Source organism: Rhinatrema bivittatum, chromosome 2, assembly GCF_901001135.1.
Source record: "Rhinatrema bivittatum chromosome 2, aRhiBiv1.1, whole genome shotgun sequence".
In the NCBI taxonomy this organism is placed as follows: domain Eukaryota; kingdom Metazoa; phylum Chordata; class Amphibia; order Gymnophiona; family Rhinatrematidae; genus Rhinatrema; species Rhinatrema bivittatum.
Genome location: NC_042616.1, coordinates 219309362 through 219322530, shown reverse-complemented (window position 1 = coordinate 219322530; position 13169 = coordinate 219309362). Strand labels below are relative to the sequence as shown.

At 45.7% G+C, this 13169-nt stretch overlaps 1 protein-coding gene across 3 annotated transcripts in view; it reads left to right on the top strand.

The window, feature by feature from the left end:
• JAZF1 (JAZF zinc finger 1) overlaps nucleotides 1-13169 on the top strand; it is a 527943-nt gene that overhangs the window by 488296 nt on the left and 26478 nt on the right. For all 3 annotated transcript variants that reach the window (XM_029589186.1, XM_029589187.1, XM_029589188.1), the window contains one exon: nucleotides 11402-11571. In XM_029589186.1, coding sequence (XP_029445046.1) covers nucleotides 11402-11571 — 170 coding nt within the window. The remainder of the gene's footprint in view (nucleotides 1-11401; nucleotides 11572-13169) is intronic.

The following is a 13169-nucleotide window of genomic DNA, read 5'->3' as shown; positions in this document are numbered from 1 at the left end:
AATCATCAAAACAGATAGACAAGGCAAAAATAAAAAAAAATTTAAATTATAATCAGACAATTATTAAATAACCAAAACAGATATCTTAATCATAACAATACCAGATAAACCTAATAATAAAATAGACAGTCATAATAAAACAAATCATCAGTAATATTAAAATAAATCTATACTTCTAAAAATAGGCTAAATCAAAAAGAAATGTTTTGACTTGTTTCCTGAAATTCTTAGTTTATAGAATTTGTTATCCACCTTTCCTATGATCAGGGTGGGGGACAAGACACATATATAATCAAAATGTCAATAAAAGATAAGACCTTCATAATGTCATATTATTAAAAACACAAAAAGAACAACAGAGTAGTCTAGAAAACTATAAAGATGGAATAGGCTTTTTGGCATGGAATGTTTTTAATGCTTTTTTAAAGAATGTGGGTTCTCTTAAATAGCCTGATTTCAATTGCAAGGGAATTCCAGATTCCAGAATAAGGGTCCTGCTATTGAGAAGGCTCATTCTCTGGTTTCCTCCAGATGTGCTATTTTGGAGGAGGGAACATCCAGAAGGCCCTATCTATATGATCTCAGTGGTCTTGCTGGGGTAAGTATTTTAAGACAGCAATGATCCACAGAGAAGTGATATTATAGAGAAGGTTATGGATAGTGATTGCCAATTTATAGTGCATACTAAATGTGATAGGTAACCAGTAAAGTGACTGCATTACTGGAGTTATATGTTTACGAATTGGGGAATCAATCAACAATTTTGCTGCTGAAGTTTGAATAATTTGAAGAGGCCAGATTTTATAGGTAGGAAGACCAAGGAAAAAAGAATTACAATAGTCTAAACTGAAAAGAAGAGAGATTGAAGAATGGTACGTAAGTCAGCAGGATCTAATAGAGGTTTCAGATGATGCAATAATCATAGTTTATAGAATGCAGCTTGTGTAAGAGATTGTATACGTTCTTGCATCGAGAGGGCAGGGTCAATAATATTTCCCAGATTACGGCCAGTCTTTGAAATTGAGATGTTGAAATTCCTAAAGGTAATCACAGTTGGAATGTGTGGGTTGGCAAAACGAGAGAGAATCAATATTTCAGTTTTTGATATGTTAAGAGCAAGCATATTAGCAGATAACCAGGTATGAACAGTAGTCAAGCAGTGTATTATGAATTCCTCTGTTTCATTCCATGAATTTTTTTTTAGAGGAAAGAAGAATTGTATGTTGCCTGCATATAACTGTTGTGGTTAAGTGTGTTTTGGTGGATCCTTGGGTACTGTGGAGATGACCACGCCCATGGAGAGGAGCCCCATGAGGAGCCACAGCACTGGGCTAGACTCGTACTACACAAAACACAAAATAGTTCTTTATTAGACAGCTTGAAGAGAGCCACCACCGGTGGCAGTAGTGACGCAGTCAGTAGTTGCAGTCTCAGGGACCTTGGCAGAGGGAGCCCTTCTCTCCTTGATGACATCAGGAGGTTCCGCAGCAGGTCTCCCAGTGAGGAGATACTGTGGAGGAGATAGACTGAGAGTTAGAGTACTCACTAGGTGTTAGCTGTTGGTATGCGATTCCACCAGGTATGTTGTAGAAGGTATAGGCACCGAGGCAGGGAGAGCAGGCCCTCGAGGAGCGAGTACCTGTTCCCTGTAAGGCACCTGAAATAAAGCAGAGGGCCCCCGAGGAGCGGGTACCCAGGTTAGCAGTTACCCCAAAGGGCAGAGAGAGAGCTTCCTGTGGCAGCACGGAAGCAGCAGAGTAGCGTAGTCAAGAACGGATTTGAGTCCTTGCTAACTCAAAGAGCTAGCAAACTAGTGAAGGTAATATACCCGGATGGCGTGAAGTCAGCATGAGGGAACGCCCTCGAGGTTCGCGCCAATGGTGGTTCAAAGACGTGGGTTGCATGCGCGCACCCTAGTAGGTACCTGGGAGGAGCAATGGCGGGAGGCTGCACCATAGCCGTTCCGGGGATGCCAGAGAGGTCGGCTTGTAGACGTGGCGCTAGCCATCTTTCCCAGGTAAGCGGGAGGAGCCGTGAATAAGGTGAGGCAAACGGGGCAAAGCCGTCTAGGACCGACAGACGCAACAATAACTTATAATATACTCCAAGGCTTGCAAGGAGACGACACAAGGGGGTCAAGTAGATGTTAAATAATGCTGCAGATAGGAGTTTCAAGATGGCACTGTGAGGAGGGGATTTGGTTTTTGAAGCTCTGCATTCCCTTGTACTTGGTACCGTTTCCTATTGCCATGCCGCATACCAAGGAGGAAAGGGAGAGTGAGAGAGGTTGCTTCGGTCTCAGCTCAGCCTACCCTGATTCAGACAAGTATTGCGGGATTCTGTATAGCTTCTGATTCTTCTGCTCCTGAAGGCAGGACCACAGTGAACGCTGGCGCAGAGCGAGCACCAGCATCTTTGGATGAGACATCTCTTAGTCCCGGAGCTCTGGCTACTCCCTCCCCTCCTACACACATCGCTGTTAAGAGAGCAGGTGTGCCGCTCGGATGGGAGGCGTCTTTAGAAGCGGCACCCCCTGAGGCCTCTCTCCCAACCAGCTCTGCGATTTGTGCTCCCAGCAATATCTTATCATCACCTTTGTCGCTAGTGGAGGACTTACCATCGAATATGAAGGTGGAATATTGCGGTTCCACTGCCATGGCTTCCACCCCCACTGGGAGAGAGTTTGCGGAGGCAGCCCAGAGCGCAGCAGGAGATATTCATCGCACCTCCTTGGTAACTCTTTCTTCACAACCTTTTTTGGTTAAACCTACTGTTGTTACTCTGGATACAATTTGGAATGCCCTTCTCTCTGTGGAACGTTCAATTGTTTCTTTAACATCGGTTATGAAAGAAACTCAGTCAAGTTCTCTCTCTGAACTCTTTAGTTTCTGCCCACACAACTAGATTAGAAAAATTGGACTCTAAAGTGACTCAAATGCAAGTTGTTCAGAATGGTTTAGTTCAAACTGAATTTACTATCTCTAAAAGGATGGAAAATTTAGAAAATTCCTCACGATATTTAAATTTGAGGGTGTTAAATATTCCTAAGTGCAAAATTGTGTCCCCAAGAGAACAGTTGAGAAATTATCTACAGGAGGTACTCCATTTCTCATCTGATGCATTACCAACAATTTCAAAAGTTTTCTTTTTGCCTTTTACAAAACAGGAAAGAGATGTATCTGTCTCTGTTAATCTTTCTGATCTTTTGGAATTATCTGATGAAACCCAAGTTGAGAAAAGGGGAACTCTTTTGGTTAATTTTGGTTTTTCCTCAGATCAGGACTCTATATTAAGGCTTTTTTCTTCAAAATAGAGAATCTTTATATTTAGGTCAAAAGGTGTGGATATATCCGGATATATCCAGCGCTATGCAACAGCCTCGGAAGAAATTTCTAGCTCTCTGGCCTCGTGCAAGACAGATGGGTGCTCAGATCACTTTAAGATTTCCTTGTAAATGTGTGAGGACCTTCTCAATTAGGTTTCTTTTTGTACGCCTACCAATGCCCTGGGGATGCCAATTAAGCAGCAGCCATAGATTGAATTGTAATCTTGCCTCTCCTTTGTTCTTAGATTCCTTTATAGAGATCGCTCTAAAATGTTTCTGATTATTCCCCCAATTCCAGGGTACCAAGGGAAATAGTTTGAAGGTTTGCCTGATGGATCTTTTTCTTTGGTTTTTTATGGTGATATGCATACCATTCTCTGTTTTCTTTGACATGCTTTTGCTGTCTTTATTTATTTGGAATGCAATAAAAATAGTCTAAAAAAAAAATGAAGCAGATAGAGCTGAGCCTTGAGGTACACAACAGTTCAATTTATTTTATTTATTTATACTTTTTTTATACCGACCTTCATGAAAAATATCATATCAAATCGGTTTACAAAGAACAGTGTGACAAGAAATCTTAACAAACCTTAACAAAACAAGTTGCAGGAAAGTTACAATAAAACAGGGGGTACTGGGGTAGGGAGAAGAAGACGCTAGCAGTGGAAAGAGTAACTCAGTAACAAAGAGAGGTTTCAGTTTCAACCCTGGGTTGATTATATTCGATTAGATAGGTAGGAAGAAAACCAGGAAAGTACAGTGCCCGCAATACCCAAAGATTGAAGTCATGTGAGGAGAATAGTATGGTCTATAGTATCAAAAGCTGCTGAGATATCAAGTAGAACGAGAGCAAATGATGTTCCACAGTCAAAATCGCGTCTAAATGTATTGGCTTCCTCGCTATGGCAACCTGGAACAAACAAGGCTTTTCGTGGACCGGAATGATTAGTGTTGGGCTTTTAGGATCTCCAGCAGATCCTCAGGCCAAGCGTGATATAACATTTTCAGTCGCCGGTCCTCTGTTTTGGAACTCCATACCAGATTTTCTAAGGCAGATCATTAACCCTAAAGATTTTAAGAAAAGTTTAAAAACGTACTTGTTCTCCAATGCCTTCGGTTCCCATGCTTTACAGTAATAACTTAACGTCACCCAGCCCCAGTCAGATATAAGCTTTACCATCTGCTTATTTTGTTTTTGTCTTAAACTATTGTTTTGTTTTTATGATTTATGCCTATTGGGGCGGATTTTAAAAGGCCCGCGCACGCCGGCGCGCCTATTTTGCGTAGGCCGCCGGCACGCGTAAAGCCCCGGGACGCGTGTAAGTCCCGGGGCTTTCAAAAAGGGGAGGGAGGGGGCGTGTCCGGGGTGTTCCCGAAACGACACGGCGTTTCGGGGGCATGCCCCGGCATTTTGGGGGTGGGCCCGGGGGCGTGGCGCCGGCCCGGGGCGTGGTCGAGGCCTCCGGACCAGCCCCTGGGACCGGAGGACGGAGCGGGGCTGCCGGCGACGCGCGCAAAGTCACGCCTGCTGAAAGCAGGCGTGACTTTGCCGACAAAGGTAAGGGGGGGTTTAGATAGGGCCGGGGGGGGTGGGTTAGGTAGGGGAAGGGAGGGGAAGGTGGGGGGAGGGCGAAGAAAAGTTCCCTCCGAGGCCGCTCCGAAATCGGAGCGGCCTCGGAGGGAACATGCAGCTCGCGCTGGGCTTGGTGCGCACAGGTTGCACAAATGTGCACCCCCTTGCGCGCGCCGACCCCGGATTTTATAAGATACGCGCGGCTACGCGCGTATCTTATAAAATCCAGCGTACTTTTGTTCGCGCCTGGTGCGTTTTTTAAAAATCTGCCCCAACATGTATATTTTACCTTTGAACCGTTTTGACCAACTCTAATTGTAAAAGCGGTATACGAATAATTTTAAATAAATAAATAAAACAAATAAACATATCAAATCTGAACTTGCCTTTTGAAGTTATTAACGATGGCATGAAATAGGAGCCTGGAAGCACACGGCTTTTATTTGTGTCTGTTTGGGAAATGCATTCAGTGGCAACATTCCTGATATGCCGCAGGAAGGCTGATTTGACCCAGGTGAAATTGCCTGCCTGCCTGAGGTCCCTGCAGCAATCAAACCTTTTGTATGAGCCTTCTACCTGCTGGGGCTGGGAGCGTTCGCTTTGTGCCAACCGCAGCCGAGCAGAGCTGCTAACATGTCCTGCTCCTCTAGAGGCAAATAGCGAGCATTTTGATGTTGCAGACTGATCTGCTGCTGGTGGTAGAAACTGGAAACTACTACAGCAAAGAAACTGCTCTGCAGGGCATATTGCAGCAGTACAAATTGGATATTCCCAGCAACAATAGGAAACAAGGATTCTAAGTAAGGCTGGTGGCGATGTACCGAGCTTCAGACTTCATCTGCAACAGGCAAGCACGTTCACCTGTCTGAACAAGAAGCCTAAAGTTACTATGCAGGGCGAGTTGTCCTTTCACAGGTTGGGGTGAGTAGTTCAAGAAGCCTTATGCCTTAGGATGTTGTGGCAGGCAGAGAGAGCTGAGGTTTTCCACAAGACTGAGGAGCAAAGATCTTTTATATAATTATTTGTTTTAAAAAGTAGTGTCAGCAACATCCTATCAAATAAATCACAGGGCTATGGGGGGGGCACTTATCCTAAGCAACTTATTCTGGACACATGGAGAGTGGTGGATGTCAGGTTAGCACCCAGGCTGCCAGCTTTTACAGCTCTGTGCTCAGATTACCTGACAGTGCTGCCAGCCCAGTGTAATCAAATATCTTTGCTCTCATTAATTAAACTTGCGACTATTTTTAGTAGATTGACTGGTTTTAGACTTTTTTTTTCCCTTTTCTCTTTTTTTTTTTTTTTGTTTGTTGCTGCTGCTGTCGTAATACGAATGATTCCTTTGTTTTTCCTGTGTTACTCTGCAAGCCCAAAACTCTGCTGCTAATGAGTTTTGCTCATGCTAGCTCAGGTGTGTGTTAGTGATGAGCGCTCCTACCCCACCTGCGTCCCCCAGTGGTGAAAGGTGGGGGGAGGGGTCCTGCGCACACATCAGATGTGGAATGTGCTCACAGGAATTCCTCCCTGAACCTTTTAAGGCGGAATTTTCAAAGCCCGTACTGCGTGCATAAAAGACAGATTTGTACACGTTAAGTGGCTGTACTAAAATCAACCCAGGCTCCATGCGTGAAAACGCATATACGTAATCCGTTTTTCTGGGAATGGCAGGATAGGCCTTCCTGAGGAAGTGGAGTAGGCACCTGTGCACATACATTTTGATTTTAAGGGTCATTTTCAAAGACTTATGCGGGGATCGTTGGCATAAAATTGGCATGCACACATGTAATTAGCCTTTGTGAACAAGAAGGCACGTTTTCAGAAGGGTGGGAGTTTGCGCATCAGACTTGGCCATTTTCTGTTATTGGGTGGCTGGGAGGACTGGGGGGAGTTCGGAGTGAAGAACCAGGGAGGGTCTCAATGACCTAGAGAAGTATTGGATGAACTGGTGGATGTTTCGGCAACCTGGTGATTTCAGTTACCTGCGCATGTTTTAAAATATACCGACATTTGTGCGTGAGCAAGTCCTGATTTTTTTTTCCACACGTAAAATTTGTGTGTGAATGTTTTTAAAATAGGGAGAAAACACAGACACCCTTCAGTGCATTAATGGTATTCGCGCATAACCATACAAACACATGTATTTTTTGGGGTTAGACGTTTGCATGTTTTACAATCTGAGCACAACTCATATACACAGGATATAAAATGCTGTCGTAGATCTCCATGCAACCATATATATGCCAATATGGGGGTTGCACGGAGTTGTTTGAAAGTTACTATCTGTATACACAAGTCACATGTTGATTTTAATCCTACCTTACTCACACCCTCTTAAAAGCTTGCCTTCTAAATATTCAGGGACTGATGCAATATCACATGCATAAAAACGTGCATCCAAACTGGGTGCCTGTTTTTTCAACATGCATACATTTGCCTCTCCTGGGTGCGCAATACAAAAATCTAATGAGCTGCCAAGCAAAAAAAAAGACATGCTAGGGATAAATTGTGTGTCCCTGGCACTCAAAAGCATTGGGTGCCCAGGAGACGTGGCAGTGCACGGGTTAGGAAAATGGACGCTCAACACGAGCTGCAGATAATTTACCAGCATAATATGCACACATAATATACATACCTGGACCATGTATATTGTGCACCCCCCAAATTTTCTATTCATCAAGCCTTTCATTTTTTAATAATCTTTAGTCATTGCAAGGAGTGGATCTTAGTATCGCGACAATACTAGGTAGGAGGAACCACAGAAAAGCAGTATTTTTTGTTTTTTAGTTGAGCCCTTGACGCGCGGCAAGACTTTACACCAGCTCCAGGGCTGGTGTTAAATTTGCCTTTTTAAAAAGTATGCCTAGGGCGCACGGCAATTTTTTGCTAATAGCCTCATCTACATGGCATTTACAAGTGATGGGCGCTATTAGCTACACATTTGTTTGCATGCGCTGATCCCCTTATTTACGGGCCGATACAGTAAAGTGTTAGCCCGCGTTTGGCTGCACGTTTTCGGCGTGCTATTTTTACCCCTTATACAGTAAGGGGTAATAGTGCATGGAAAACGCGCGGCCAACCCACCCCCCCCCCCCCCCCCCCCCCCCGAAACTAATAGCGCCCGCAACATGCAAATGCATGTTGATGGGCCTATTAGTCATTCCCACGCGATCCAGAAAGTAAAATGTGCAGCCAAGCCACACATTTTACTTTCAGAAATTAACGCCTGCCCAAAGGCAGGCGTTAATTTCGGCCGGCACCGGGAAAGTGTACAGAAAAGCAGAAAAAACTGCTTTTCTCTACACCCTCCAACTTAATATCATAGCGATATTAAGTCGGAGGCCCGAAAAGTAAAAAAAAAAAATGTTTAAATCTGCCCGCGGGTTGGAAGACGGACGCTCAATTTAGCCAGCGTCCGGTTTCCGAACCCGTGGCTGTCAGCGGGTTTGAGAACAGACGCCGGTAAAATTGAGCATCGGCTGTCAAACCCGCTGACAGACGCCGCTCCTGTCAAAAAGGAGGCACTAGGGACGCGCGGGAGAGCAGGCACTCGCCAGCTCTCCCGCGCAGTTTTCTGTATCGGCCCATTAATTGGGTGTTAGACTAGCACATTCAAAAAGTGTGTCCAGCCACGGGTTAACCTGTGCGCTAAGCTGAGCTCACTTTATTGCATCGATCTACAAGCATTTACAGACCATATGAGAAAACTGGATCACAGTTTTCAGTGTAAACTGGTTTGTGGTAACTCTGAGAAGAACGGATTAGGAAGAATGAGGGAATAAGAAGGGTTCATTACCAAGTGTAACAGAACCCACAAGGGAAGTCCAGTGTTGGACCTTGGTACCTGTGAACGGAGAAAGAGTTTGTAATGTCCAGGCCACCTGAGCAGCAGTTACCATCAGATGGTATGCTTTGAAATAATAGTCAAGGTGGAGAAAAGTCGCAAAAAAAACCCAAACTGAGTCCTGGATTTCAAAACTACCAGCTTTAGTGAAAAGATAAAGAAGGTGGTACTGCAGAGAGGAATTGGCAGGGCGGGAGAATGTACGTGAAGTGGAAGAAGAGTGAGCCTAAGTAGTGGTTCTCAACCCAGTTCTCATCCGGTCGGGTTTTCAGGACATCCCCCAATGAATGTGCACGAGATAGATCTGCATGCACTGCCTCCATTGTATGCAAAGATATCTCAGGCCTATTCATTGTGAGATATCCTGAAAACCCGACCGGCTGGGTGTGTCCCGAGGACTGGGCTAAACACTACATGAAGCTATAGGAATAGCAACACGTTTTTATGTTCAGCACCTTTATAAAAGCAAGAGGAGAGCAGAAAGTGACATGGTTTTCAAAGAGATGGCTTTAAAAATTAAGGGCAAAAAAAAAAAAATGGCATTCAAAATGTAGAAGGAATCTCAACAAGAGGAGGGCTGGAGAGAATGATTTACACTGAATGAGGCGGGGAACGTGGTCAGAATGGGGAAGGTGCAAACGGAAGAAAAGACAGCCAAAGAGGTAAAGTGAGACAAGGAAGGCTAAAACCATGGGGGCTGGAGGGGATACATCCGTAGGATATTAAGGGAAGGCAGAGAGGTCTTTAGATTTTACTTTGTGTCCTCCTCTGTGTTTCCTTCGGTGCAAAGCTTGTTGGCGGGCCCAGCCCTGCAGTGACCTCCTGTGGCTGGGCGCCAGGCCCAGCTCTTTTCAGAGATCCTTGTAGAGCTCTTCCCTGAACAGCTAGGAAGAAAGACAGAATAATTTTTGTTATCCATCTCTTCCCTCCCTCCCTCTCCCCCCCCCCCCCCCCCCCCTGGTTTTTGAGTGCCTAACTTCTTCTGTAGCAGGAATTAGGCCCTGGTGTAAGGTTCGCCACAGGGTCACTGGGTCAGTGGCCTGCTCTGTTTTTAGTTTGGAAACGAGCTGCCTCGCTGATGGGCCTGCAGAGCAGTAATTGAAGTAGCCCGATGGAGGCAGAGACAGTGCAGATTCCCGCCAGCCTCCTTTTCTTGTCTGACCGAGGAAGGTGACTGTGTTGAAGCCCTCACGCATTTGGACAAAGCTTGTCAGTCTGGTGTAGAAATGAGGACCCAGAGCTCTGATCCTGGAGATCATGGTTTTACCACACACTGCGTGACCTTGACCTCCCTGCGCTCAGAGAGCTTCAGACTGTAAATGTCTAGAGGAGAGGGACATTAAGGCCGCGCGGATTTTCATCTCTAGCACACCGCATGCTGATGGCGCTGTTGAATAATCTTCACTGTGAACAAAAAAACAAAATAGAAGAAAGAAAGAAAGAAAGAAACCAATTGGACTATAAAACCCTGGGTTGTTCCCCCCCCCCCCCCCCCCCCCCCCCGCAGGTTCACTACCAATGCATCCATGGTAGCATTTCCTTGGTTTATATTATTTTGTGTTCCAAATAAATTGAATGTGACTCCCTCTCACCACCACCACCCCTCCCCCGCCTAGAAATTAATGTAGATCCACCAACCCCATGCGCCCGACAGCGCTGAGAGAGCGCAGACCTAAAAGCTAAAAGCTTTCTCCCATTTCCTTTCCATGGGAAATAAAAGCAAACCCCGGATGAATACGGCCCTTAGTCTGCAAAGGATCGGTGACTTTCGGGGGGGGGGTAAGTATTCACTCTGCAGGGGGCACATTTTTTCACAAGACTCCCTGGTGCTCCGTGCAAAGCACAATACATCTGTCCCCCACCTCCCGTTCATTGAAATCCTGGGATGTACTTCTGTTCTCTCCTGGTGAGACTGCTCCCATCCCATGTTATTTACGAGCCTGAAACCTCAATCTGGAAACTGTTTAGCTGCAGGCTGCTGCTGCCAGCTGGCGGTGCTAGATGCTCACGGCGCTTTAATGCTGACCTGCCACCACCTCCCTCATCCCTAACCCGCGTCCCGCAGACAGTCTTGCTTAATATTTATTGAAATAAATTAAGATGCAGAAGTGCAAGCAGCAGGTGTTCAGACATCTGTATCGTAGCGTGCATGCAGGGCATGGTTGCATTATTCCCTTTGCCTGAGAAGGCTGAACTTTGCAGCTGGAATTCTTATTAATGTTCTGCCATAATTCCTATTCACTCTACAGGGCTAGTAAATGCATACTGACCTGTCATCATATTCTTTTAACCTGTTCATGATCTGGTGGATTATGCTGCTCGGGATTGGATTGTGCAAGAGGGGGAGACCTAAATAATCAGCTTTGGGCTTGTTTGGAGAATGTTTTCCAGCCTGTTTTTCTGTCCCACGAGTAGTTCTTTAGTCTATACCTGGTGGAGCCTTTTAACACTGCTCTTGCCTGACTGTAAAAATACATTAACTGCATTAATGCCAGCTCTCCGAACGACATGGGAAATGGAGGGGCAGGGAGGACGTAAAGAGGAGCTTTATGCATTTTAAAAAAAAAAAAATAAGTATACCGATGAGCTTGATGATCTGCACCCTTCCGAGGCATTAAAATGATTTCACTCTGCTTCATTCACCTTCCCCCGTTTCGCACAGGCAGTGAATATGACGAGGAAGAAGTAGACTACGAGGAGTCAGACAGCGACGAGTCCTGGACCACGGAGAGCGCCATCAGCTCGGAAGCTATCCTCAGCTCTATGTGCATGAACGGTGGGGATGAGAAGCCTTTTGCCTGCCCGGTTCCTGGATGTAAGAAGAGGTACAAGGTGAGGTTACAGCCAGGTTTTATTTTGATAGGAATAAAAACAAAGAAAACAAAAAAAAACAAAAAATCCAAGGCATGAGAGGTGGCAGTGCCCGTCGTTATCGGGATTTCCCCGATACCGGCTCTCGTTTTATCTAACCACAAAACTTTTCTGGTCTTTCGGTTTCTCATACAAGACGTCTGCATCTCGTATGAGAAACTTCAGATTTCAATGAGTGTCTTCTAGAAATGAAAGTTTTATTGCGGACTCTGATACCATGCATTGGAAATCATCCTTAAACGGTAATGCACGTAGGGTCCCATCTTCGGTTGTTTTGTGCAAATAACTCTCTGCAAACAAGTTGAAGGTGATGCCTTTCTATTGGTCTAACTCAATACATGTGTGGCGAGCTTCGCTTCCTTCGGTGGGCCATGCCAGCTCTCTCGCGTACTAACCACAGATGTATTGGCTCGCTGTACGCAGCTCGTTTGCTTGTGCATGTTGCACATGTTCCAGTGGGGCCATATTTACTGCAGCCAGTGATTTTCTTGCACCTTTTTTTTTTGACCAGTTTTGTTTTGACAAATCCCACCTGTCGCTCGTGGGGGGGGGGGGAGGGGTTTTATTTTTCATGTATCTTTTTTACTCCAGTTTTGCTGCCGGTGGCCCACTAAGCATCTCTGCATCTTTTCCTCCGTGACAGGCCGCTGCAGGGGAGTCAGGACTGACAAGTAGGGCTTAAGTCAGTGGCAAAAAAATCTTCAGTGTGTGAGAGCCAGGACAGTCCCTGGCCAAAGTGACCAGTGCCCTGAGCAGGAGGGAGTCCCCTTCTAATTACCCACAGGCCGATACAGTACAGTGGGCTCCGGCGGAGCGCACTGTTAACCTGCGATTGGATGCGCGTTTTTGACGCACTAGCTTTACCACTTATTCAGTAAGGGGTAACAGCGCGTCGAAAACGCGCGTCCAACCCCTCCGAACCTAATAGCGCCCGCAACATGCAAATGCATCTTGATGGCCCTATTAGGTATTCCCGCGCGATTCAGAAAGCAAAATGTGCAGCCAAGCCGCACATTTTACTTTCAGAAATTAGCGCCTACCCAAAGGTAGGGGTTAATTTCTCCGGGCACCGGGAAAGTGCACAGAAAAGCAGTAAAAACTGCTTTTCTGTGCACCCACTGACTTAATATCATGGCGATATTAAGTCGGAGGTCCCCAAAGTTAAAAAAAAGTTAAAAAAAAAAATTTTGAAATCGGCCCGCGGCTTGAAAACCGGACGCTCAATTTTGCCGGCGTCCGGTTTCCGAGCCCGTGGCTGTCAGCGGGTTTGAGAACCGATGCCGGCAAAATTGAGCCACAGCTGTCAAACCCGCTGACAGCTGCCTCTTTTTGCCGCGGGCCCTCATTTAAATACAGAATCGCACACCCAGGAGAGTGGTATGTGCGCGCTCGCTCTCTCGGCCCGACAGTAAGTTGGGTGGGGATGGGAGGAGGGGTGTGCCACTTGTATGTGGTCAGCTCTGCAGTTCAGGTGTCTCCAGAGCATGTGTGTGTGTGTAACTAAAAAACAAAGTCTCCACACTCATTCTCTGTCTCCCCCCTATGCACACACATTCCTA